This window comes from Camelus dromedarius, chromosome 5 (assembly GCF_036321535.1).
Source record: "Camelus dromedarius isolate mCamDro1 chromosome 5, mCamDro1.pat, whole genome shotgun sequence".
NCBI lineage: Eukaryota > Metazoa > Chordata > Mammalia > Artiodactyla > Camelidae > Camelus > Camelus dromedarius.
Window position 1 is genome coordinate 90,122,580 of NC_087440.1, and position 27,139 is coordinate 90,149,718.

General features: G+C 59.4%; 1 protein-coding gene and 1 long non-coding RNA gene across 5 annotated transcripts in view; one reads left to right on the forward strand and one right to left on the reverse strand.

The window, feature by feature from the left end:
- Nucleotides 1-232: 232 nt before the first annotated feature.
- BEGAIN (brain enriched guanylate kinase associated) overlaps nucleotides 233-27,139 on the reverse strand; it is a 46,478-nt gene continuing 19,571 nt past the window's right edge. For 2 of the 4 annotated variants that reach the window (XM_064486253.1, XM_064486252.1), the window contains exons 3-8: nucleotides 12,256-12,345; nucleotides 8,174-8,335; nucleotides 6,906-6,972; nucleotides 5,714-5,821; nucleotides 3,299-3,382; nucleotides 233-2,352 (exon numbers count right to left, since the gene is read on the reverse strand). In XM_064486253.1, coding sequence (XP_064342323.1) covers nucleotides 973-2,352; nucleotides 3,299-3,382; nucleotides 5,714-5,821; nucleotides 6,906-6,972; nucleotides 8,174-8,335; nucleotides 12,256-12,345 — 1,891 coding nt within the window. In that variant the 3' untranslated portion in view covers nucleotides 233-972. Of the gene's footprint in view, nucleotides 2,353-3,298; nucleotides 3,383-5,713; nucleotides 5,822-6,905; nucleotides 6,973-8,173; nucleotides 8,336-12,255; nucleotides 12,346-27,139 lie in introns of those variants that run through there. The other 2 variants (XM_064486254.1, XM_064486255.1) reach the window with 2 other exon arrangements.
- LOC135321347 (uncharacterized) lies at nucleotides 8,172-13,272 on the forward strand. Its single transcript, XR_010381084.1, has 2 exons — nucleotides 8,172-8,235; nucleotides 12,174-13,272. It is a non-coding gene; the product is annotated as an uncharacterized LOC135321347 (long non-coding RNA).

Here is a 27,139-nt window from a genome sequence, read left to right on the forward strand (position 1 = left end):
GTACTCATATGTGGGAGACTGTAAGGAATGCTGTATCCAAGGGCAGCGATGACGTCTAGTGGGTTGAGTCAATGGAAGAATTCAGAAACTGGACGACAACATTCCAGGGCAGGAAGGAGTGTCGCTGCCAGAGCCCACCCCGGCTAACGAAAGGGGAGGACAGGTGGGACATCTGGGGCCACACGTCCCAAGATCCAAAGGCAATGGGGAGAAGAAATGACCCAAAGCCAAATTCTTTCCACCGATGTCTTTTATTAATGAATGCAAAATACAGTACTGAGACAGGGCATGCATCACAGACAACAAGAAAGCAAGCTACAGAAACTGGGAGTCAGAGGGCCTCATTACATCTGAGGTAGAGCGAGGTGGTGCCGGGGAGCGGGACACTGGGGGGCGAGCACCGGCCCCACTCGGGACTACGGACCACAGGAGAGCTTGGGGGGGGTCGGCCACACGGCAAGAACAGCTGAAAACGTTTCACATCCCTTCACCCATTCCAGCTCCCCTCTTTGTGGGCAGAGCTTCAGGGTTCCCTTGTCACCAGCTTGCTGGGGTGTCTCCACAGGACACCATCCTTCCCTCCAAGGGGCAGGCCCCACTTGCTCTCACCCGAAAATAAAGGCCCTTCATGTTGAACATGCCAAGGCTGCCATCCGGGGGGCTGGAGGCCGAGAGCATTAAGAAAGACCCTTTTGCTCTATAAAAATAGTTGCACTTTATAAAAGGGGGGACTGCTCATCTCAGGTGGGGAAGGATGTTGGCGTGAGAAAAACGTTCCACTGTGGTGGCGCAGGGGCGGACGAGACACGTGGGTTGGGGTCCCCCTCTTAGGCTCGACTGGGTTAGGTGGAGAGGGGTCCTTGTTTGCGGGGCCGGGAGGTTGGGGGTCAGGGAGGTGAGGCTGCACCCCTCGGGACCCGGTGTGTGGGGTGGCTGTGGCCGTGGCCGTGGCCGAGGCTGGCACGCGGCTGCTCAGTTGAGCAGGGTTCCATAGAGCTGGGCTTTCGTGAGACTGTCCTTACGGCTGAGCCCTGAGCCGCCAGTCCGAGGGAAGGCCGGCTGGGGGCTGAGGCGGGCAGCGGGGTGCATCTCTGGGGAGGCCTCCATGGAGCTGGGCTCCAAGGAGTCCCTGGAGCTGTGGGGGCTGTGCTCGGGCTCGGGGCTGCCGCCCGCCCCGCAGAGCTGCACCCCTAGCCTCTCCCGGTCCCCCTCGCCGGCCGCGTAGCTGGGCAGCGAGTCGGCTGGGCGGCCAGGGCTGAGGCTCAGGTCGCCGGCCGCCCGGAGGAAGCGGGACTCGGCCAGGTGGCCCTGGGAGAGGTCATCACCCTCTGAGAAGCTATCGGCCTTGTAGCTGGCATAGAGAGGGCTGGCGCGGCCCTCAGCCTTGTTGCCTGAGCTGCCCCCGCCCCCGAAGTAGCGGTCGGAGAAGTTGCAGGGAGATGCGCGGCCCGCGGCGGCGGCGGCGGCGGCGGCGGCGGCCGCAGGGGGGGCGGCCGGGAAGGGGTAGGCGCCAATGTCCTCCACGCTCAGCGGCCGCCACTGGCCGCGCACATCCTCCCCGGCCAGCCGGGCTGACCCCGGCTTGGCCCGCAGATTCCACAGGTTGGGGGGCATCAGGGCCGGCTGGGGGCCCGGGGAGACCGGGAAGCGGAAGGAGTCGGCCGGGTACGGCGACACAGTCCGCGCAAACCCTGGAGCCACCTCGGCTTCAAGCGGGGCGGCCACCGCGGCTGCGGCCGCGGCGTAGCGCGGGCTGCTCTCATAGGCCGGGGGCGGCCTGCGGCCGAAGAGCTCATCGCGGCTATTCAGGTAGATGGCCTGCTGCGAGGCAGTGAGTGTGCTGGCCTGGGCGTGCTCCTTCTCCTCCGACGTGGCGCTGAAGCTCGAGTAGGAGCTGGATGTGGGCAGCGAGCCCGCGTAGCCCGGGAAGGCCTCGTGCCGGTAGCTGGCCGGGAAGGCGGCTGCCTCGGCCTCCTCCTCCTCCTCGGCCGCGCTGTCGGTGGAATTCTGGGCCCGCAGGAAGCCCACGTCGGCCACCGGCCCATCCACGCTGGGCCGCCGGTCACGCCGCCGCTCCTCGGGACAGTAGAGGGCCGTGTCACTGCAGTAGATGTCCTCCTTGTAGGGGGGCCGGGGGCCTGGCTTCTCCACCCCGTCGCGGAAGGTCAGGTCACGAGCCGAGGCATCTGACAGCTGGGAGGACAAGCTGCCAGGGTCAGGCTTCTCCAGCACCTTGGCAATGACGCATGTTGGGACGCTGTCAGCGTAGGACGGGTGGCAGAGTGGGGCGGGCAGGCTGCAGCCGTGCTTCTCCATGTGCAGGCTCACGCGCTCCTGGAATTCCGATGGCAGCTAGAGTGGGATGGGCGCGAGGAGGAGGGGAGGGCAGGCACAGGGGTCAGAGTCAGCCCCGGACTGGCAGCTGAGACTGATCGACAGGCAGATGGACAAACAGGGATCTGCCCAGGACTTCTGAAATCGCACCAGCTGGAGCCGATGCCCAGGGCGCTGAATTTTACAAGCTCCTGGGATGTGCCAGAGGACCCTGGTCACCCCCACAGACCCCGGCTCACTCCAGCTGGGCCCCGCAGAGCCCGGAGGCTGGAACCAGGGGCTGACTTGGGCCCCTCTTGGGTCTCCCACCGAGGGGATGACTTGTTCCCCAGCCCCAGGGTCTCTGGGGGACACCCCCTGCCTAATCGTACAGCCTAAGTCCTCCCAAATAAGACAGACTCAGAAACAGATGCAACAAAGATTGAGGCCCAGGCGCCCAGCAGTTTCCGCATGAGCACGTGGGGCCTTGTGGGGGACGTCCTGCTACTGTTTGATCTATTTTGTGAGTGTATCAGGTGTGGCCGAGGCTCAGGGAGAGGGGACATGCACAAGGCCTGGGTGAGGGGAGTGAGTGGGGCCGGGGGGTGGGCAGCCTGGCTGGGGTGGGAGCACTAAGTCCTGTGCGCCCTGTGGCCTTGGCCATGTGACCCTCGCGTGACCCCATGTGACCCTTTCTTATCTCTGAAATGGCACTGTCAGTAACTGGGCCCAAACCAAACCACAGGGTTTCTGTGAGGCTCACACAGGGTCACTCGGCCACTGAGTGCTCAGCTGGTGGGGCCCTGGAGCAGCCCCCAGGCCCCTCCACCACACACTCAGAAAGGCCAGGACACGGCAGGAGCGAGGAGGGCCAGAGGGGCTCCGGCTCGCCCAGCGCCTCCCCTCAGGGTGGGACCTGCACGTGAGGAGCCCCGAGCGGTCCTGGGGGCAGCGGTGGGCCTGGCTGGGGCGGGGCTCACGTTACCTCGGACACCTTATGGACCCTGCCGTAGGTCTGGCTGCACTGCAGCAGCTGGGCCGCTAGATTGCAGTCCTTCCTATAGAGCTCCTAAAAGACAAGAGAAGCCGTTTGGCTCAGGCTCGCCCCTTGCCAAGGTCCCTGCCGCCCTGACCCGCGCCCAGTGGCCAACATGGACACTGGCGGGCAGAGCGGACTACAAGGTGGGCGGGACCAGGACCCTCTCCAGGCCTCACACTCCCGCCTGCAGAACGGGGGCCCACAGCTCTGACCTGTAGCTGCTGGTGCACGGAGGGCACCCTGCCAGGGGGTCCTGCTGCTGACCCGGGTAGGAACCTCCCACAAGGTGGGGGCAGTGGTAGAAGGGCCCCCGAAGTCCCCTGAAGTCCCAGAGGCTCCAGGCATGGACACCGGGCCTGGTATCCCTGCCCTTGGCCTCCCGAGTTTTTCCAAAGAGAAGTCAGTGGGGTGTGCCAGCCCAGCAGGGGGATTAGGAGTGAGCCTGTGGCCCCCACGGCTCAGATCCAGGCCTGGCAACTCGGGGTTGCTGCAGGGCCTGTCAAGGGTCAGGACAAGTGGGAGCAGAGTCTGTGTGACCCCAGGTCCAGGCAGGGACCAGCTCAGCCTCCTGAGCTGAAAACAGATGCAAACAGTAGGAATAGAGGGGATTTGGTTCCATCTTTGGAAAATCTCTGTTGCATGTGCCTGTGGCTGGGCCTTTGTTCTTCCCCCAGCCAGGGGGCCTCCGCCACAGGGGTTCAGGGGGAGTCCAGGGCCCGCTGACAGGCCCTGAAATCCACCTGCTCCCACAGTCTCAGCTCAGCCAGGACCAGGTGTCCTGCAGCTCAGGTGAGCTGTTGAAGGTGTAGGCGTGCCTGCCGCCCCCACCCTGGTCCTGGAGGCTCCCGCACCTCCACCTTCTGTACTGAGGTTGGTGCCCCCAGCCTGGCCAGCACAGTGGAGGGAACCCAGGTCCCCCTCTCCCTCAATGCATCCTTACAAGGGCTCACTTGGCTGAGAGCTGAGAACTGACCCCCTGTGAGGCCCCAGACTGGCTACTGCTGGCACCAGATCTGCCACTGAGTTGTTAACAGCCTTCTGAGCGCTGCCTGGTCCCGGGGCATAACCCCTGCTCTGCGTGCGCTGCTCCGCCATCTCCCACCTGCCGCACCTCCACTTAGATGTCCAGGGCAGGGCTCCAACCCCATGCTTCTACTCCTCCCCTGGGAGGCCCCAGCCCATGAGCTGGCAGGTCTCTCCTCCTGCAGGCTCTGACCCCTGCTGCCAGGCTGGACCCACTTCTTCCTCTCACATCCCACATCCCAAATCTTGGTCAGTCACTTTGGCTCCATCTTCAAAATATCACCAGACTCCAAGCCCCCCCTCCCACGGCCGCCATCGTGGTGGAGCCACCATCGTCCGTTGTCATCCGGATTGTTGTCTCTGCCTACTCACGGCCCCGTCCCCAGTCTGTCAGCACAGAGGCCACGTGAGCCCAGTAAGAGTGTGAGTCCAGTCAGGCTACCTCTCTGATCAAGAATCTTAAACTGCTCCCTATTTCACTCAGAATAAAACCCAGGCTCCTACAGGAGACGACACAGCAGGGCCTCCTGTCATCTCTTGGACCTCAGACACTGGGCCGCTCCTCCCTGCAAGAGCCCGCCCTGGTCTCTGCTCTTCCTCAACTTACCCAGCCGCACCTTTGCCGCGGCGGCTCCTCCTGCTGGAAAGGGACACCCCTCCCCGAGGCCCCATTGTGGCTGGCTCCCTGGTCTCCTTCAGGTCTTGGCTCCAGCACCCTCCTCCAGAAGCACCCTACTGACACTCGCCAGCCCTGCAGCTGGCGACTCCCGGCACCGTCCCTGCTGTATTTTCCTCTGCAGCACTGAGCACTCCTAACTCACTACAGAGTGTGCGTATGGGTTCTGTTTAGTGTCTGTCTTCTCCACTCAGGTGTAAAGTCCAGGTGGGCAGAGAACTTGTTAGCCTGTGTTGTTCACCCCGTTACTGTCAGAGCCTTGCAGGGTCTGGCAAGGAGCAGATGCTAATGAGTGAGTGTGTGCTCAGCCGTGGAGGGCAGCGGGGCCTAGCTCACCGGGGCCCTGGAAATCAGGACCCACGGGCAGCCACGTGGCTCTGATGCCCACTGGAAGGCCGGTGTCCTGAGTGGCCATGCCCTAAGCCTGGGGTCAGGAAGCCCTGCCTCGAACAGGATAATGTGGCCCAGTGCCCAGTGCCCACCCACTACCTCAAGTCCTGTTTCTTTCCAGCAAAGGGTCTTCAGGACACCCTTGGCAGTGTATCTCAGGGAGGGGAGGGCAGCCCTGTCCTTCCCGATTGCCCAGGTACTCCCTGAGGTCCTGACTGCCCTCACTCAGCCCTGGGCCCTCCCCTTCAGGGTCAGGATGGCCCAACACTCACATTGTCCTCCGACAGCTTGTCAATGGTCACCTTGGCCTCCAGCAGGTGGCTGTTGAGGGCAACAATCTCGTGGCTAAGAGCTCGCTTCTCTTCCTCGTAGTGCTGGCCCTGGAGTGTGGGATGGGCAGGAGATGGTCAGCGGTCAGCTAAGGCTTGGGGCTCCAGCCCAGTGGTTCCTTCTGGCCTCCTGTATCAGCCCTCTTGCAGCCGATAAAGAGGTGTTTGGAGGCCAAGGGATGCAGGGCTAAGAGCAGAGACTGACCCAGGTTCCAATCCCGCTCCGCAGGCCACTGCCTCCCTGAGCCTCAGTTTTTCATCTGCACCTTGGGGACAGTGACGTCTTGCCCCCTGGGAGTCTGGGCTGAGGACTGAGTGAGGATGGCTTGTGCTTTCACTGCACAGATTGGGAAACTGAGGCTCAGAAAGGCAAGGGTCCTTCTCCAGGGTCCCAAGAGGAGCCAGCCCAGCCCCAGGCCTGTCTGCTCTCTGACAAGCAAGCGGTGAACACCTGCTTGTGATTTTTCTAATCGTAAGCAAACTAGAAAGAGAGGGAACTCCTCTTTCAGTGAAAGGGGAGTTCCAGAAGCCCCCTTGCCCCACCTTGAGGGTCAGATCTAGAAGCTTCTCTTTAAAGTCAGAGGGGACCGCGGGGGCCCCCGTCACCATTCCTCTCCAAACAGATGCCTCGCCAGGTCCCTCCCCATTTGCTGCCGGGGGGAGGGTCTTCTAGGATTTCTGCCTGCCCTACATTAGGCACCAACACGGTCTCCTTTATTCCTCACAGGAAGGTGTGTGTGGGGAGTCCCCGTGAGAGGCAGAACCCCAGGGCCTGAACTCGGGCCTGTGTCCTCCCAGGTCTGGGGTCTAGGCTGGCCCGTGAGCTGGGTGCCCATCCCCAGAGCATGCCCCTCTCCCACTGCCCCACTCACACACCTCTAGACCCTGATGCTGAGGCTCACTGGGCAGCCCTGAACCTACAACTCCCTTGTGTTGAGAGCACCCTCCTGTTCGGGGCAGAAAAGCATGGGACTGGCCCAGCCCCAGGGGTTGGGGGGGGAGGGGCGGAAATGAGGCCTGTGGCCCAGCTCTGCAGAGGCAAGAGGATGACAGTCAGGCCACTGGCCTCCACAGCGGTTCCAGAGCTGGGGGCCCAGGGCTGGGAGTGCTGGGGTAGGGTGGGGCGCGCCCTCACCATGCGGTACAGCTTGTCCTCCAGCTCCTGGTTGATCCTTTGCAGTGCCATGTAGTTGCTCTGAATCCTGGAACAGAGGCAGTGAGGTCACTGTGTGCCAGGCCGGGCCTGCCCCTCCCTGTGGCCCCTAGAGCCACACAGCCCACTGAAGGCTGAACACAGGCCCCACGCCGGTCTAACTGCTCCTCTGCACACAGAAGGGAACATCTGCTTTAAGCTAACTTTCCTGGGCCGGGGCTGAAGGCCCCTGCCGATGAGATGGGGAGGCTACTCACAAGCGACTCTGTCGGGTCCTCACTCAGAGCCCATTAACGCACATTTTACACACAGTCCTTACAAGCCTGGCTAAGGGGTTGATAGTTCAATAGCAGGTTAGCAGGGAACAGACTATGTGATGGGCCTGGGGTGAGTGGTGGAGACACACAGTGAATAAGACATGGTTCCCCTGGAAGAGGCTGAGGGGGAGTCAGGTGTCGGGTGGGAATCCACTGCTGCCCTGCGCTGTGACGGTGGATGGCAGTGTCGATCCTCTTGACCACCTGTGTGTAGTGTTACTGCCCTTGTCCTGCCAATGGGGAAACTGAGGCTAGAGGTGCTTAAGTGGTAAGGGACAAATGGCCCGACTGGAAATTCAATGCTCTATAAATATTTAAAACTAACCAAGCCAACAGCAGTTTGCGTTTTCTTTACATTCTTCCTAAAGGAAGGCGGGAAAGTGTGTAATATTTTTTTAGAAAAATATCCTTTTTATGTGTTTAATGTGCAGAACGATGTCTGCAGAAGTTTCGTTTTTAAGGGAGAAATTGCTCAGCGACTTGCACACCTTGCCTGACACTTCACTCGTGGCTGTGCTTCTCAAGCGAACTGTTCCTAAATGCTCGTTCATCTCCAGGGCCAGACATTGCTTTCCTATCAGAGACCCAGGCAACAGTGGCTGGGCCCCTGGTGGACCAGTCTGGGTCTGGAGACCACTGCTTCTGTGTCAAGCTGCTGCCCCACCAAATAAACACGAGACAAGGAATGAGTAGTGGATGGAGATGTGCCTGGGCGGGAAGCCTGTTCCTGGCAGTAGACAGACCCAGGTTCGGCTCCTCATTTGGTAGCTCTTGGCACAAAGTGGAACTTTGGAAAAGCTTTGTCCCCACTGATCCTTGGACTCCCCGCCCTCAAATGGGGTTAACAGCTCGGCGGCCTGCCGCCGGTCCCCGGCCCCGCCCCGCCCCGCCCCGGCCCCGCCCCGCCGCCGGTCCCCGGCCCCGCCCCCGTACCTGCGCAGCTTCTCTGTGACCTTCTCCAGCTCCTCCTGCGCGCGGCGCAGCTCGATCTCCAGGTAGTGGCGCGTGGAGTCGAACTCGGTCTCGAGCTTCTCGAGCTTGTGCGTGGTGTAGGACAGCCGCTTGCGCAGCTCGCCCTTCTGCTCCTGCAGCGCGCTGCAACGACACGCGGCGGCGGGCCGGGCCGCGGCGCTGAGCTCGGGCGCGGGGGGGTGCGCACCGGGGGCGCCCGGCCGCACCGACGCACGCAGGCGCTCGCGCACACGCACCGCACACGCGCCCCCCCCCCCCCCCGCTCGGGCGGCACTGGAGGCTTACAGCCTCTGGGGTCAGGGTCTCTGACTGAGCAAGTCTGGCATAGGGGTGGGGGGCGGGGGGAGTGTCTGGGGCGGCTTAAGGGACCCTGGTTTGAAGAGCGCCCTTCAGCGCCCAGTCGCTCGGTCTGGGAGCCGACCTAAAGACTGAACAGCTTACCGAGGCCCCCACTTTTGTTCCTCCACAGTGCTGGGTGCGGCCGCTGAGGCCCAGAGGGGGCAGTGCCACACCCTAGACCTGACCTCCCGTCCCAAAACTGGCTGTCTGGCCCCAGCAGGCTGAGCGACTTCTGGGCCGGGGAGAGGATAGACCCCGATGCCTCACGCCTAGGCAGCATCCATCGCAGTGTCCAGCTAGCTGCACAGAACATCAGATACTCAGAAAACTGGCCTGCTCATGTCTTCCTTCCTCCAGGAAGCCTTCCAGATCCAGGCCTGGCTCTTGAGGCTCTATTTTCCCCACAGACTGAGGGTTCCTCTGGGACCCCAGGATGCTGAGTCCCCAAGCTCAGGAAACAGAGACACGGGATGATTCACCCTCCGAGCCACATGCCATCAATTCACTTGAGCTACAGTTGGGCACAAGGCAGGAGTGGCAGATGTGGTGGCCACACCCACAGGACTAGCCATGAACTCCATTAGGGCAGGGGCCACAACCGCTTGTTGGCAGCCACCCAACACCCAGAAAGCACCTAACCACGTGCTGACCTGAGGCGCCTTTCCTCTGACTGGCTGAGCACGCAGGGGGGGCAGAGAGGGGAGGACTCACCTTTAATAGCCGAGAAGGCTGATTCTGCAGGGAAGGGACAGCTGCGCGGTGGGTGAGGGGCACCAGGGGAGTTCTGCTGAGTGTTAGCCACAAGTGGAGCTAAGATTCGAGCTGCTGTTCAGTGCTTTGGGTGTGCACCTGGCCCCCGTCACCCCCTGAACTTGGTCCTCGTCTCCCCCTGAACTTGGCCCCCGTCACCCCCTGCGCTACAGTCCCAAAGAAGCCCGGAGTGGTGCAGCCCAGCCCGCAGGTGAACTCCTGCCTGGTGTCATGGGGTGAACAGGGGTCCTGCAGTCACACGGACCTGGCTCTGGTCCCCGCCACACATCCCCAATCCACCTCTGACTGTCCCTATCTTGCCCAGTGGACACAAAGCCCTGGTTCCAGAGAGGTGCCCAGGTTGGAGTGAGGGCCCAAATGGGCCAATTGGTTGCGGAAACAAGCACAACTTCCCCCAGGGGACTATCTGGAGCCAAGACTTTTTGGATGGTAACTTCTGGTGGGTTTGCTGTGGGCGGGCAGGAGGCTTCCCCCACCCCCTGGGGCAGAGTGAGTTTCAGTCTTGGCCCTGTGTGTAAACGACACATGTTACCATAGGTGCACACCCAGCAAACCTCGATTAAGCATTCCTGGATTCCTGCCCAGGTCTACATTTTTAAAAATAAATAAAAATGAAAAATTGCCTATGTTTTGAGAAACTCAGGAGGGGCAGGTCCTCCCAAGAGTTGGCCCTCAAGGAAGAAGATGCAGAGTGACAAGCGAGGGGGGAACCCAGTGGCAGAGTGCCTGCGGCTGCCTAGGCAGGTCCGGCTGCCTCCTCCAGGCAGCACGCCTGACTGCCTCGCCCTGAGCGCCCTGCAGCTACAGATCCTAGACTGCCCTGGTCCAGACCCTTCTTGCCAGTGGGTTGGTGAGCTTCCTAGGGGCTTTCCTGCATCATCCAGGGCCCTCTGCAGGCGTGGGGGTCAGGTGTGGGGGCGGAGCAGCAGCCCCTGAAGTCAGTTGTCCTGCTGGGGCTGCAGGTCCCTCCACAGCCCTTAATCACAGGGTACAGGTGGGGTCTGCACCCTCGGGAAGAGGTGAGAGTGCCCCTGTGGACACTAGAGCCCCTGTCCGCCACCTCTCAGAGCCAGCACCCTTCCTTCCTGGTTGTTGGCTACCCTGCAGCCACAGCTTAGACCCTGCCACACGCACTGTCCACTTCTAAAGTGACCCAGTTGTACCACCCTGTGACCCTCTGCCCCCGTCACCGTCCTTCCTTCCTCTCCTGCCCTGCCCCTCCCTGTTCGGTGCCTCACAGCAGCCAATAAGACAAACATGGCCCCCGCCCCATGGAGCTTATAGTCTTGAGGGGAGACAGACAGTGAACAGGGGAACAGGTTCATCAACGAGGCGCGTGTAGGAGGAAAACATGGCAGGGCTGCGGGTGGGCTCCGAGCAGAGCCGGGCCCCCCCGGGGGGCGTTTGGGCAGGGACCGCCCGCTCATGAGGCAACCAGCTTTATCCAGCCGGCCAGCCCCAGCCTCAGTTTACCCTTGGCCTCTGGATGGCCCAACAGACGTACTGAGCGGCTCTGTCCCACCACCCCTCAAATACTGTGCCCACACTCCCTGAACCCCTCACATTCACCCACCAGAGCAGCCCCCGGCCCCTGACTCAGCCCCTCCCGGTCCCTGCTCATTGCTGCAGGCCCCAGGGCCTTGGCCCTGGACGCAACTCCCTGGCCCCTCAGTCGCAGCAGCGCCCGCCCGGTGCCCCACCGTGTCTCTCCACATCTCTGCTGCTCCAGCTCCGTGGCCCAGGCCGACCCTTGCCCCCACTGCACATCTCAGGCTGAATATCCTCCACACCCAGCCACACACGACCTACCCCCGGCCCCATCTGCAGCCTGGGCCTCTCCCCAGGGCTCCACACCTCGTGTCCAGCCGCCCACCTCTCTCTCCTCCCAGATGGCCTCCAGTCACCTCATGCCCAGTGCACCCAGTGCTGACCCCTCTCTGCCTTCTGCGCTCCCTACCCCTGCGAAGGGCACAGCTATGCTCCGTCCCCTGTCATGCCCAGTCTTGTTCTCACCCCTCAGTGCCTGTCACCAGTCCTGGCCATCACCTACTCAGGAGCTCTGGCTGGTCCAAGAAGGGCCCTGGGCTGGGCACCCTGAGATCTTCTGTCACCTGGGTGGTGCCACCATCCTTTCCTGGCTTTCTCTCTCAGGGTACTCATCCAAGCCCTGCCTGACCTCAGTATGCACATCTGTGAAACGGGGATGTGTGCACCCCCACAAGACAGCACCCACCCTGGGTCATCAGAACCACCAGGGGATGATGCCAGAGGCAGCCCCCATTAGGGGTTGCTCAGGAGCCTGGGGCTTGGGGGCTTCTGCCTCCTCTCTGTGAAGTTGGCGTGGGCCAGGTGTCTGGAAACAACCCCTTAACAGAAGCACAGGGAAGGTGTGAGAGTCCTTGATGCCCTGCCCTCAGATCAGGGCCCCCCTCCTGCCTGGGGTGGGGGTGGGGGGCTCCAGAAGCCCTGCTCAGACTTCAGCCTGGAGAGGTCATCTAGATTTGACCTGTGTCCTGGCAAGTCTGATCTAATTTGGCAGGGTGTGTGTGTGTGTGTGTGGGTGGGTAGGTGCTTCTTGGTTCCCCAATTGCCCTTGGGAAGCCCCTGGAAGGCTTTCCCACCTTCCAGGGAAGAAAGATGAGTTCCCTCGGTAGAGAGTGGGGCCTGGAGGAAGCCCACTGCCTTCCACCAGGAGCCCCTCCGGCCACTCAGTGAAGGTCAGAGCCCAAGGGCTGAGCCCTTGGCTGGGCTGTGTGGGCAAGAGGGCCTCCCCTCCAAGATGAAGTGCCCAGGAACAGCGGCGAGGATGCGCTGGCAGCCGGCACCTTCCCTTCTTTGGGCCTCTTCTCAGGGGAGTTGACGCAGACACGGGATGGACGTCTGGGGACAGATGCGGAGACACCGAGGAGCCGGGGAGACAACAGGTGTGTTACCTGTCCCAGAGCGAGGGCGAGGACCTGGCCAGCCGGCCCTGCAGGACGCGGGGCTGCCCAAGGCACGAGGGCACCCAAGGGCTGCGCAGCCTGTGGGCGGAGAGGACAGAGCTGCTCAGAGCGGGGACCTGGGCTGCGCTGGGCCCGCCAGGGCATGTGGTCTCGGAGAGCTGGGGGGTCGCCCCCCCTGGTGGGAGAAGTCCCTGTTATCGGGGGGTGGGGGTGGGAGTGTAGGAAGCAGGGAGGGGCTCCCAGCCGTGCACCTGCCTGAGCTCACCGGTGGCACCGAGTCCCACCAGTGGAAGGGTCCCCACCTACAGGCCTTCACCCGTCATCTCGGCCTCAGAAGGGAGTCCTGGTGGGCAGGCACCCCCCAGCTCCAGACCCCTGCTGTCTGGCTACCGTTCCTTTCTTGCGGGACCCATTGGTCAGAGAGCCTGGGAGGTGGATGGAGGGACAGTGTGATCCTAGCCCCAACCTCTGTAGGAAGGTTGTGATGTGCTGATGTGTGTGGACAGTTGGTGGGGTGTCCTGGAGGCTGTGGGACCTAGTGGATGTTAGGGGTCCAGGACAGGACCCGTCCTGCGACCCCTTCTCACCAGTTCTGCTCATGGCCTGTCTGCACTGGGCGGTGGGTGGGACGGACGGGTGTGGCCCGACCCAGCCCCACAGCGCTGCCCTGCTGAGGGGCAAAGAGATATACATCAGCACTGTAGCCACGCGTCCGCTTGGTCATCACCCCTCCCTGGGGTCTCTCCAGGGACACTCCCAGTGGCCTTGCTGGCCCTGGAGCCAAAGCGGAAATCTGATGGGAGGATGCTGCCCCAGACGTCAGGCTTCCAGAGAACACCTAGCGAGCGACACGGTCGAGCGTGTGTGTGAAGAGGAAGAGCAGCACAACCCCACTTACAAAATAACTGCATAGCGATGGCCCCGCAAAACCACGGAAGGAAAAGAAATGTTCATGTTATTACGGGTGGGTGGTGAGATTCTAGGCAATTAAAATGTTTTCTTTTATACGTTTCTGGATTTGTGGTATTTCAACTACAGTAGAACGAAAAATCAGAAAAAAATTTACTAAAGATCAATTTTGCCCCCTCCCTCCCCGCAAAAAAGGTTTACAGTGTTCATTTGACAGGCTGGCGGGTGGGGCATGGTGTGGGTGGGGCATGGCAGGGGTGGGGCCCTGGGCTGTGAGCTGCACATCAATCACCACCTCTGTGAGCTCCCATTGGCTCATCTATGCCCTTGGTCCTGGTCTCCAGGGCTGATCTGCTTGCCAGACCCAGGACACGGTGGAGAGGGGTGGAGGAGGGGCTTGGTCGCTGTTCGAACCGGACTTTGGAATTCCAGACCCAGGGTCCACCCTCGGCCAATGACCCCAGTGCTGCTAAGTGAACAGAGAGCAGGGGCAGGATGGGCCGGTTCCTGTGGGAGCAGCCAGAGACCCAGTCTGCCCTTGGTGGCTGGACTGAGGCCATCGATTCCCAGGGCATTCCACCTCCCAGCCCTTGCCAGCCAGTCCCCACCCAAGAAGGCCCATCCACAGGGGGCTCCTGGCAGGTGGGGTCTCAGAAGAGTGGAAGGGAGGCTGGCACCCTGGGGGAAACTGAGGTTCAGGGAAGGGGTGGGGCTTGTCTGGAAGCATGGGTAATTGGGGGCATGGCTGGGACTTGACTCAGACTCTGCCTCTGGTCACCTACAGGGCACTGATCACTAACAACCATTCTTATTTTGACGCAAATTCTCATTTACAGCCTGTGGCGGGGGAGCACCTCTTCCAAGAGATAACCCTGGGGCCCAGAGAGGTTAAGCAACTCTCCCAAGATCACACAGCAAGTCTGCGGTCAGGATGAGATCCCCCTGATGCCTGTGATGCTGTGCTGGGCACAGGGGAGGAAGGACAAATGACCCTAGGGGTCAGGGGGACATCCTTCCCTGCTCTGCAGTGTCAGCGTGGTTATTGAGGGCAAAGATGCTCCCTGCCGGGCCAGCAGCTCCCAGCTCTGGTGGGCTATGGTGATGGGGTGGGGCTGAGCTGAAGGAGGGTCTGCCTACCAGCTCCCAGGTGCCAGGAGCCCCCAGTCAGGCAGGGCCCCGCGTCCCTGTGGCACCCCCATGACACGGCCCGTCCTTGCACCCGCTTTCTGAGCTCAGGCTCCAGCCCCGGCCCCCACAGTCATGCTCCAGCAACACCAAATTGCTTGTCATTCTTCACATGCTGCAGGCAGCTTCTCATCTTGGTGACTTTGTCCCCGTGTCCCCTCTACCAGGATGGCACTCCCTCCCTCCCACTCAGGTTAACTCCTCCCCATCCAGGGCCTGGTAGGGGACCCTGACACCCCAGCCTGCCCCGGCCTGCCCCGGATGGGGACCAGTTCCTGCTCCCTTGGCAGGGAGCATTATCGGGGCTGAGGCGCTGTACTGTTCATCGCTGTGTGCCCTGTTCCCAGTTTCCTGCTCCACGTGGGCGCCCCTTGTCCAAACTGCAGGTCACGAAACCCAGCCAGACCGTGCCCCGCCTCTGGGCAAATTCCCCGAGATTCCTCACCCCAAGTCTCTGTCCCCTCAGACCTACCGCTGCCCACCTTCGCCCTGCGCTGGCTCCACTCCAGCACGCTGGCCTTCAGGCTGGGCATGAGTCACCCTGAGCCCCTTCCTTCTCACCTCTGGGCTTTTGTCCTTACTGTCCCCTCTGCCAGGAGCCTTCTGTCTGGACTGTTTCTGGGCCCACCCCTCCTCCTCCCTCAGGCCTCAGCCTCCAGGGACAGCCTGCCTTCCCCTAGCTGTATCTCATTCCAGAGGGGACAATGACTTGGTTCCCTGACGGCCGTCCCATGGGACCCCCTTCACCGACTGTCCCCCATGCCCAGCGCCATGTCCACACAGAGCCGGTGCCCAGCAGCACGTGTTGCATGAACAGCTGCAGAAACATGTGGAGAAGTGGAGCTGTTCTTGTCCCGGGGCTGCAAGGTCTGCTGTATTTTTATATCCCCGGGCCGACTTTGGGGTTGGATCAATGGGGGTGGCCAGAAAAGCCCCCAAACTCTCCTTCCTCCCCTGCAGTTCCAGTGAGGAGTGGTGCCCCCCGCCCCCACCAGCCTCTCACATAGCCCCAGCAGCCAACTCCCTGGAACTCAGGCTCGTGGTCACAGGGACTTGCTGCCAGCTCCCAAGGTCAAGGGCAGTGCCTGGCAGAGGCAGAGGCCATGGTGCCACCCTCCGAGCTACCACCAATGGGCTGCCTTGGCCAAGGTGACCCTGGCCTTGGGACAAGATCTTCACGTCCCCGCTGAGAGCCCCCTCATGCTCGGTGGCCACCACTTTTCTGTGTCTCAGAACAGTCTCTCTCTATTCAAGTCCCTTGAACTTCATCACTGCCGCGCTGATTCCATTCTCTGTGTCCCCATCGGGAGCCCACTCTGGACCTCTCTTGAGGGGCAGTTGGGCATGAATGGTCAACCAACACCTCCAGCACCTGCTGAGGGCCTGCCTAGCCCCAGGTGCCCACACAAACCCACTCATCTGGTCTCAGACTCCTCTGTAAGGGAGGTGTGCCCCACACCCATATTATAGATGAGTAAACTGAGGCCCATGGCCATGCGGTCACACAGCCCTTGCAGGATTCAGCACCGGGCCCGCTGCTCTTCCCTGCACACTGAGATGCCAGACTTCAGTGCAAATCACAGCCCTTTATACTATTCACTGAACCGTCTCCCACACATCGTGACGGCAACGAGGCCCAGCCATTGGGAGGGCAGATCACTGCCAGCTGGACGGAGGCAGAGGCTGGAGCCAAGAGGTTAGCCATCTGTGCAGGGTCAAGGTCAGGGGCATGACACACGACAAATGTCCCACATGACAGCCCTTCCTGCTTCCTGTCGGGCCTGTGAGCATCTCCTTGGAGGAAAGCAGTTCTGGGCATCTGGCTGGTACTGCTCTGTGGCTCAGACTCTCCTGCCCAGGCCCCGGGCAGCCCCTTGGCTGACTCTGCAGTGACTTCACCAGCAATACCACATGCCCGGAGATGGGGACTCTGGACGCTGCCACCATGGCACCAGGCTGTTGTGCGACAGTCCCTGAGGACGGTGGTGCATGTGCATGTGTGTGCATGCGTGTGTGTACTGGGGAGGGGATTTTCACAGTGCTGGCCTGTGCGTCTGCAGCCAGGAGGACCGGATGGGGGCAGGGACTCCTCAAACTCCAAGTCTACCCAGGTCCTGTTCTCTCCTAGTCTGCTGACCAAGGTCATCCAGGGGAACCATCCCTGCCTCCCTCCCCATTGCCCAGTGACATAGCTGCTCCACTGCTCCTCCTGCCCAGGGGCAGGAGATGGAGATGCTGTAGGAAACGTTTCATCCAGCCTCATCTTATCAGGTGGCTTCAGCCCTGCTCCTGCTGCCCCCTCTCTGCAAGGTAGAACCGTGTGCTGGGAGCTGGAGGCACTGTGGCCTATGAGCCCTCAGTGGGTGGGCAGACGTGGGGGTGCTTGGGGACAGGGTAACCTGGGCAGGTGGACGGAGCAGCTGTAGGGTCACCCCTGGGCCTTTGCACATGCTGCCCCTCCTGCTCAGAACATCCCTTTCCTTGCTCTTTGGTTCATTCAATTCACCTCCTCCAAGAAGCCCTCCACGACCTCCTAGTGGGTCAGAAGCCCTCCTGTCCTAGCTCTACGGTACACGGGGTGCTCTTTGGGTGCAAGAGCTGTGTCTGCTCCTTGTGCTCAGGGCCCCAGTTCTTGGCCAGGCACACAGCAGGGCCTGATGGCCCTGTGCTAGAAGTGCCCTCTGCCAGAGAGTCTACCACATTCCCTGCTCCGCTCCCTCCCTCACCCGCACCTAGAAAATGACTTCACACTTTCTCCTCCCTGCTCAACCTCCCAGCACCTCCTCCCCCACCCCTACTCACAGCTGATGACCTCGCTTCCTTTTCCACTGAAAAAATGAAGCCACCCAAAGGAGCTTCCACAGATGCCGCCGCCAGGTCTGCCCACCCACCAGCATCTGCCTGCCTGTTACTACAGACACCCCGCCAGGCGGCCCCTCCGCCCGCTCGGGGCAGGGCTCCAGCTAGTCTCCCCTCGCTCCCAAGCCACACCTATGTCTCCCTCTCTTCTGGGCCATTTTCTCCAGCATATGTACATGCAGGTATTTCTCCCATACTGAGAACGACCCTCTGCCCACCCTCCGGGCACTGTCCCCATTCCCTGCTCCACAGAAAAGCTGTCTGGCTTCGCTCCTGTCCTGCTAGGACCAGTGCCCACCTGGCTCTTTTCCCCTCCATGCTACTGAACCAGCTCTTGCTGGTCCCTTCTCAATCCTCACGTGACCTGAGCCCTCGAAGGCCAATGACATGTCCAACCCCTCCTTCCTCCTGCAAACACCACCCTCATCTGGCTGCCCTTCTCAGCCTCCTCTGCGGGTGGTCCTCTCCCTGACCTCCTAATGCCAGTGGGGCCTCGGGATCCGGCCTCCAGCCTCTCTCCTTCCCTGGGGACAGCCAGCCACAAATACCATCACTCTGTTGAGGAGCTGCAAGTTTACGTCTCCCCGACTCCAGGCATACGTACACCCTGCTGCCTCCATCTCTGCTTGGCTGTCTCCCAGGCAGCACAGACCTGTGGACGCACCTGTACTCCACTCCACTGGCCCTCCCCAAACCCGCAGCCTTCCTGTCCCACCCTTTCCAGCCAGGCCAGTGCCCCTCCCCAAGCCTGGAGGCATCCGTGACTCCCTTTCTTCTCTCCCATCCTTCCATCCCCTGCTCTGCCTCCAGAATATACCCTTCAGTTCTTCCAGCGCCGCCCGCCACCCGGAGCCCGACTTCTCTCATGGAATTGATGCACAGCCTTCTAACTGGCTTCAGGCTCCTGCCCTCACATGCTCGCAGCCAGCAGGATCCTATTGAAGGCTGTCCATCCTCTCGCTGCTCAAAAGCTCCCCCATAGCCCCTACATCAATCACTAAGGTCAAACCCAAGATGTCTACACTCATTACCTGATAGCAGGTGGCCTCACTGGGCCTCACCTTCCAGCCACATTCAGCACGGTCTTGCCTCAGGGCCTTTGCACCTGCTTTTCTGCTGCCTGGATCCCTCTCCCAGATGCTTCCTGGCTGCTCTTCTCCCTCACTTAACATTCCAGTACAACTTTCTAGGCGGGCCTTCCCTGAGCGCCACAGGTACCTCTCTCTCCCTTTCCCCTGTGTGTCCTCGGCCTCGCCCGCCAACCCCCACCCCAAGCAGCAGCTCCACAGGACAGGGATTTTTGTCCACCTTGTTTCCTGCTATGTCCTCAGACCCTGCAGTGGAGCCTGGCATGCAGGAGGGCCCAAAAAAACATTTGCTGGATGAATGAAAACCACATAGTGAATGCATTTTACAGGTGAGCACACGGAGGCTCAGAGGGAGAACGGGCCACCCCAGGCCAACAGGCTGCAGACCTCCTGACGACCCACCCAGCTCCCCTCTGCGGCGTCCAGAGCTTCGGGCTCCTCCTTGCCCCTCAGTTGGGAGGCTTGAGGGGTTTGTTTTTGTACCTCTGGCTCTGCCAAAAGAAACTGCTCGCTGACTTCTGTAAGGCCTGAACCCCCTGAAGTGATCGTGAGAGGGTGACATCTGAATTTCAGATCAACAATGTTTAGTGTAAGCATGTCCCAAACATGGCAGGAACAGATTTAGACTTAGGAACAGGTGTAGATTTAGAATCAGCACCCAGTTGTTTATCAAAATCGGGCAGCCCAGTGAAGTATAGAATGCCCAGTGAATTTTATTTAAATTTATTTAAATGTATTCAAATCTCCCTGGGCATCCCGTACTTCATCCGGCAACCCGAGTACAAAGGCAGAGGTGACTCCATGAGGAGGGTCCCCCGTACCTGCAGGAGAGGCCATCCGTGCCCGTCGTGAAGAAGAGCAGGACCATGGCCAGCCGTCTGTGCAGGGGACACAGCTTAAGCAAAGGCCGGGAGGTGGGAACATCCTGGCCAGGGCCAGGCTGTCCCCTGGAGATGAGTGTGGCTGGAGCCCAGGCTTGGCTCAGCTGGCAGAAAGCCCTGAGTGCCTGGCCCTGAGTGGTGCCGAGTATCCGGTCCTCCCACTCAGGGCCGCTCCACAGCCAGGAGGACTGGCAGGGGGCTCTGGCTTCTTGGGGCTGTCCCCCTGGTGGATGAGCCAGGACGGGGAGCCCTAAGGAGGAGGTTTCCTCAGAGGGGCAAGGTGAGCCAGACAGTCGGTCCCAGGGAGCGTTCAGGGCCCCCACTGTTTGGGGGCCCCTTGAGCACGCCTGCCTGCCCCCTCTTTCCCAGCGCCCAGCCCTGCACGGCTGGTTGTCTATTCTCTTGCCTCCCGTTCTAGACTAGGGGCCTGCAGGTGCTGGAGGTTGGGACAGTGCACACTTTGGCCCTGGACCCCTCCCCTGCCCTGAGTCAGTGTTCGGGGGCATCTGTGGGGAGGGTTGGGGGATGGAATGACCATGGGATCGGCCCTACAATCAGTGAGAGCTCCCCACAGGGCCCCCAAATTAACCTTCCAGTGCCTGCCATCCCTGCGCCGGATCCCTGGTGAGAAGGGGCTGCTGTTCAACACTTTGATGATCAGGTTCATTACTGCCCACCATGGAACCCACTCTGGCTTCACTAATTTGACCCCCCGTACCAGCTGGTTCAGCACTGCAAACAGACACGGGTGCACATTAATTGGATTGGTGGGCGGGCCTGTTTTTCGGAATTCTGGGGATCATAAAGATAATCAGGGCTGCGGGAGGCTCACTGATGACCCTGGACTGTGGGGCAGAGGGCAGCCTGCCCCAACCCAGTGCTCCCTACATGCCCCAGGGCCCCTCCGGGATGCCCTCGGTCCCTGGTCTCTCTGCCCTCACTTCCCCACCTCCTCCGCACCTCTCCACGCCCACAGGGGACAGTCTTGAGGGCCAGACCGAGTCTGGGAGAAAAGGACTGGAGACATCACGGTGGATTTCAGCATCAGACAGTGACTGCAGTAAGGCACTGAGGCCGAGGAAGGAAGCTGCCTTTCTGGGCCTCAGCCTCGCCAGCTGTAACCAAAGCCCGAAGGGACACTGTGACTATCACCTCCTTCTGGAAGCTTCCCCTGAGCCCACCTCTTTCAATCACCCAGTAAGACCTACTGCGTGCCCTTGACAGGTTCCTCACTGAAGCCTCATCCAAGGCCTGGCAGGGAGGGGGGATGATGCCCATTGTGCAGATGAAGGAATTGTGGCCCGGGGGGCAAGGGCCTTTCCCGAGGGCACCCAGCTGGTGAGCATAGGAGCCAGGATAGAACCCTCCCCAGGGCAGCCCCTCTGAATGTCACCACTAGTCACCCAGCCCTTGCCCCCCGGCCAGGACACAGGACACAGAGGCTCAACACCCGCCCCGGCAGAGCACCCCCACGCTGTCAGCCACGAGGGCTGAGGAGCCCACGATACCTGGTCCTGCTGCATTCACCCAACAAACATCTTGGGTATTCCCAAATCTGCTCCATCTCCATCTTCCCCACCTCCAGGTATCCCCAGCTCAGGTAGCTCCATCGCTCGGGACAGACACCTGGGCCTTGCTCCTGACGCCAATGGCAACACCTCTGGAGCCTCAGTGGGCCTGTCAAGGGACAGGGGTGATGCGGCAACTCTCAGGCTGTCGCGAAGGTGGAGTGAGAAAGTGAAGGATGGGGCCGGGTGCCGTGCCCAGTGTGGAGCAGAGGTCCAGATCTCAAAGTCAGGGCTGGTTTTCTGCCTGTGGTTAATGGGGGTGAGGCAGAGTGCTGAGAAACAGGCACACGGCACATCCTTCCTCTAAAATCCCCAGCCACCACAGGGACTGGTGATGCACCCTCCCTGGGAAAAGTGCAGACAGTCTGGGGTGCAGCAGAACTGGACCCCGCCTCTGACTCTGAAGTGCTCTCTCAGTCCGAACTCAATCTAGGACTGCCAGTCACACCCCAATGCCCCACCTTACCAGGTCCTCTCCTTCCCAATGCAAATAATGCCACCTGCTCCACGGTTGGAGAAACAGGGCCTGAACAAAAATGAGAGCATCTGAGAGAGGGGCAGGCAGCTAACAGCCAGAACCATCCCACACAGCACTGGCCACGCTGCCAAGCTCCACATTCACGAGTTCATTCTCAAAACAACCTGCTAAGTTAGGTGCTCTTATTATTATCTGCATTTTGTAGATGTAGAAACTGAGGATCAGAGAGGCTCAGAAACTTACCCAAGTCCACCCAGCTAGTAATTGGCAGACTAAGACTCAAATCCAGGTAAGTCTACCTTTTTAACCACATACTTCATCAGGGAGGCTTTGCAGAGGAGTAGGGGACTCAGACGGACTGTGGGAACAGGAGACTGGAGGGTGGGAGAGAAGAAGCTAAGAGAGAACAGCCCATTTGGAGGGTCCCTCTAGAATGCCCTGGCTCCCAAAGGGAGAAATCAAAGCCAGGCAGTCATTCACAGCTTAGTGAGAATTAGTCCGTAAGACTTCCTCCACCAGGATCAGGTTTAGAAGTGAGGCAGAGAGCCTTGAGGACCACACTCAGGGAGGGGCTGGGCCTGTTGGGGTAGTGGATGGGGTGGAGGAGGCAAGAAGTGGAGAGTAGGAAGTCTGGAGGGAAAGGGACAGGAGACACAACAGCCTGATGGAGACATTAGGTAGATTCAAGCAGGTAACTGGCCCCACCCCTAAGACACCTCGTCTTGATTTGGCAGGTCCCAGGCCACAATGCCAGCCAATGTCCTGACCCTGGACAAGCACCTACAGCATGCCCACTCTGGCTGGGGGACTGGGGTGTCCTTTGGCGCAGGGGACCTGCCAGAGCAGGTGTGCCGCAGGGGTTTGCCAAATAAAAGGGGGCACCCCAGAGCCACAGGTGAGAGATCATCCTGTGCACCCCAAGCCCACTCCTCCCCACAGCTGCCCCCATCTCAGGTGACAGCAAGTTCATCCTTTCTGCCACTCTGGTGGGCCTCCTTGTGGATGCCCCCTTTCCCTCACACCGTATGTCCAACCCCTCAGGAGACCCTGTCTGCTTTCCTAATGCATCAGAATCCGACCTCCCCTGCCCACCCCCGTCGCCTCTGCCTGGTCTGAGCTGCCATCACCTCTCCCTCCCTCAGACCCTGCTGCCCAGGCCTCCCAGCTTTGCCCTTCTCCACTGCCTCATCCCAGTGCAGTACGGACCTGACCCTGGCACAAATCCGCTCGCAGGGTGAGTGACCCCAACTCACCCTGAGGACAGGGGACCCCTCTTCTCCTGGCTTCCTAATCACTGCTCAGCCACTCTGGCCTCGCATGGTTTCTTACAGGTCAGCTTCCTCCTCTGCACCTTTGCACCTGCTGTTCCCTCTGCCTAGAGTTCTCTTCTCCAAACATCGGTGTGGTGTCCACCTTGCCAGCTCAGGGCTTCCCCCAGGGACCACTGTCTCAGGAGGCCTTCCCACGTTGTGCTGCGGCGAATGACAGCCCCACCTCCACCCGACACCGCCCCCCCTGCCCTCCTGGTGTGTGTGTGTGTGTGTGTGTGTGTTTCTCCCCATAGTACTGGTCACTGTGATATTTATTTATTTTTAAAATAAATAAATATTTCTGTCTCTCCTAACTAAAAGATATTTTTGATCACTGCTCTACCCCAGTGCCTACAGCAGCCTCTGGCAAATAGTGGGTGCTTGATAAATATTTATCAAGTCTGTGATCGAAAAACAAATTCAGTCCACAGTGACGACCCCCGAGGGGCAAGATGCAGAGACTCCCAGGTGAGAGAAGGAGGCCCCAAGGGGAAGGCGGGGCATCATGGAAGGAGCAGCTGTGCCCAGGGCTCAGGTGGCCACACAAGGGCTTTGGGTCTTCTGAAGGGTCGCTGGGGTCTGGGGGACTCAGAGGTGCACCCTCAGCTCTGGATTTCAGGAAGGACCCTGGTGTGGCCCTGAGGAGGGACACTGGCAGGCAGTAGGAGGTCTGCATGTCCGGGCATCCACGGGCCAGTGGGCTGCAAATTTTGGCCCAAACACAGAAAGGCCTCCTGTCATGAGCCAGTGTCCAGCTGCTCTCGGAGGCTGTGGCAGTCCTGGCCCCAGAGACCAGATAAGACACTTTCTGCCTCTGGCCTCCGTTTCCCCAAGCCCCTCCAGCTCCGTGATCCCTCCTGGCTAGGGGCTGGGAGCCTGAGAAGGGCAGAGCTCAGCCACCATGTGAGGAAGTGTCCCTCCTGCCCGAGGGTCTTTGCCCCTGTCAGACCCCCTGCCAGGAACACCCTTACCCGACTCCTCATCTCAGTCCAAGCATCTCCCTCTCAGGAAGGGCTCCCCCAAGTCCTGTTGAGGCCAAATCCATCCACTGGAGGCTCTCACAGCTCTGAGGGCCTCTCAGTGGGTAACTTTTTAAAAAATAACTTAAAATACCCACCTCTCCCCAAGGGCCAAGGGAGTAGGGAGGCGGGCACAAGTGTTCCCCGACACTCCTCTTTTGCAGGGGAAGAGTGGACAGCCCCCCTTTAGGGCATCATGAAATGTGGGAGTAGCTGTTCCCCATCCTCCTTCCTCACTGCTCACCACAGTTCAGTCTCATGCAAAAGCATTTACTGAGCATCTACTATGTGACAGTCCTAAGTGCTGGGGATCAGCAGCAAGCTGCTCTTCTCGAAGGAAGACAGATAGTAAATGAGACAAATAATAAAACAAATTGAGAGTCAGGTGGGGACCAGGGAGATGGAAAATCAAGACAGGGAAGGAGGAGGGTTGGGGAGGGGCTATAATTGTAAAAGGAGTGAGTGGTCAGGACCCCCTAGCCCAGGGATGACATTTGAGAAAGATGTGAAAGGAGGGGAGGCAGGGAGTTATGTGGGTATCCAAGGAAGAACATTCCAGGCAGAGGGAAAGGCACATGCAAAGGCCCTGGGGCAGGAGCCTGTCTGATGTACTTGAGGAACAGCAGGGAGTCCTGGTGGCTAGAAAGGAGTGGGCGAGGGACTCTTTGGAGATGAGGTCAGTGTGATCTGACATCTATGAGATGACCCAACCGTCTGTCTCTACTTCCAGGACGTCGGCCTGGTACTTCCCCACAGTGTCTCCAGCATGGAGACCAGCGTCTGGCGTGAGCAGCACTGCAACAGACATTGGTGATACGAATGGATCAGACAGACAGACATTGGTGCATGAATGGATCAAACAGACATTGGTGATATGAATAAATCAGACAGACATTGGTGATACGAATAAATCAATTGGTGGACCAGAACATTTAGGTGTCTGTGTGCAAAGAAAAACAAAACAAAACAAAAACCCCAAATCAAGACAAAAACCAAAACCACAAAAACAAACAAAACTCACGAAAGCCCATCTAACCCCCAAAACAAAACAAAACAAAAAAAACACACAAAAATTTAAAACATAAAACACTAAAAGCCCCCCAAAAACAAAAACAAAAAAAAAATTAAAAACATAAAAAAGCCACAAAAAGACAAAAAAAAAACCCCAAAAACAAAAAACCTGAAAAAACAAAAACAAAAGCAAACCAAAAACCCCAAAGAACAACAGAAAGGAGCCCAACCTCAAAACCACACACATAAAAATCACTTTCAATAGCTTCATGACATCAGAAGGGTTTCTTAAACAAGACACAAAAAGCTTTAATCAGAAAGTAAAAGCCTACAACATTCAAGAGAAATTCAACAGAATTAAAATCAAGAACTTCTGTTCATCAGAGGACCATTGAAAGAGGAAGAAGTAAGCAGCCAGCGGGAGGTGCATTTGCCACACATGTGACTGACGAGGGCTCTCTGAAGAGCTCCAAATCAATACGACAATTTGATGGAAAAACACACAGAAGTCACAAACGAGGAAGCCCAAATGGGCAGTAATCCAGGGAAGTGCAATTAATGCCACCTCCAGGAGCAGCTCCCTGCCTGCGGCCTGACAGAGCTTTGGGGGGGTGGGTGGGGGGTGCTGTGGAGACACAGGAAGTCCCAAGTCCCACAGGGAGGGTGTGGCCTCATTGCCTACAGCTGGTCAGGCGTGAGCATCCCGTGCCCCGGCAGTCCTGCTCCGGGGGACCCCCGGGAGTGCTGCGCGTGTCCCCTAGAACTTGGGCAGGACCAGTCAGGGCAGCTTCACTCACAGTGGTCCAGGCTGGAAGCCGCCCGGACGTCCATCAGTGAATAAACAGACTGCAGTGACTTGGCTCACAGACACCGCTCCCCAAGACGGCCAGCAATGGGCAGCTCCACGCTCGGCCCGCTAAGGATGCCTCTCGAAAACAAGATGTTTTGCTGAAGAAAAAGCCAAGCTGAAAATCACAGGCTAAAAGATATCATGTACGTGGAGCTGCGGACCCGGCAAAACGAAACGGAGTCAGTTAGGGAAGCTCCCGGGCAGCCAAACATGAAGAAAACAAGCAACCGTTTCTGGGAAAAGCGGGATCCTGGAGCCCTCCGGGGAGCCGGTGGGGGCTGGTTAGGCAGGGTCTTGGGGGTGGGGGGGCCTGGGAAGCCGGCAGGATTCATCTTCTTGACCTGGGTGGTGGTCGTCCTAAATTTAACCTCTAGAATGGCACAGATATTTATTACTTTTTCTACATGCCTATCACAGTTCACAACTTTGAAAAATCATATTGTGGGGGGAGGGGTGGACTCGGAACAGGAATAGCTCTGGGTTTCACGGGCATCTTCTGTGTCCCAGGTGCCATACAAGGCAACTGACCCACTTTGCTATACGACGGAGGAGGGGACTGAGGCTCACACAGAGGAAGTGGCTCGCCGAAAGGCACGCAGCCGACAAAGTGGCCGCGGCGGGAGCGAAGGCGGGAGGACCCCATGCAGAGGAAGGCGGCGGAGGGGATTAACTTGGGGCTTAGCGGGCGCAGCGGCTCCGCTCACGGAGAGCCGCCAGGGACTCGCTAATATCTGCAAATATTTGAGTGTCACCAGAAGAGTTTTTCAAGCAGTCAGAGGCAGGGCAGCTGAGTGAGTGAGGGGCAGGGGGCACACATTAAGCCAGAGCAGAGGTGGCCAGACTTGGGGGAGCCTTATGGCAGGCCAGTCCCTGGCAGGCATCGGGGCTGGAGATATCGAGGGGGGTCAGACCCAGACTCCACTCTCAGGGGCTTCCATCTGGGTGGGGAGGACAGGGGACACACCCCCTGCCTCCACCGCCCCCCCCAGCTCCTCACTCTGAACACATCCTTGCTTCCTCAGACCCCCCCAGGACTTTGCACCTCTTGGAAGGCTTGTCCTGTCTGTCTTCCATGCAAACTCCTATTTATCTTTCAAGCCTTAGCTCAAATGTCCCTGCTTCCAGGAAGCCCTCCCTGAATCCCCAGTCCAGAATGTCCAACCTGGGATCCCTGGGAGGGTGTGGTAATGGGCTTGTGACCCTGTTCTGGAGGGCTGGCCTCTCTCAGCACCAGTACAGGACCTGGTACACAGAGTGGGAATGAGGCCACTTAGGGGTGAGGGACAAGAGGGTCACAGCAGCCAGACAGAAAAGATGACAGGGAGGACAACTAGTTTGTCATGTGGACAAGAAGGTAAGTGGAAGGGCATTTGGAGCAGAAGCAACAGCATGGGCAAAGGCAGAGAGGCGTGATGGTGACAGCTAGTTTGGGACTCAGAAGTGGGGCTGCAGTATGGGGTGGGTGGCGAGGAGAGGGACTCAGGCAGAGGGGCTAGGGCAGGGCGAGCCCCAGCTGTGTATCTGCCCACAAAGGGAGCCACTGAGGGTCACAGTGACACAGTCCTTTTGTTCATTCAACAAATATTTACTGGACCCTCCCATGAGCTGAGTGTGGTTCTGGGTACTGGATGTGTGTGTGTGTGTGTGTGTGTGTTTGTGTGTGTGTGTTTGTGTGTGTGTGTGTGTGTGAGAGAGAGAGAGAGAGAGAGAGAGA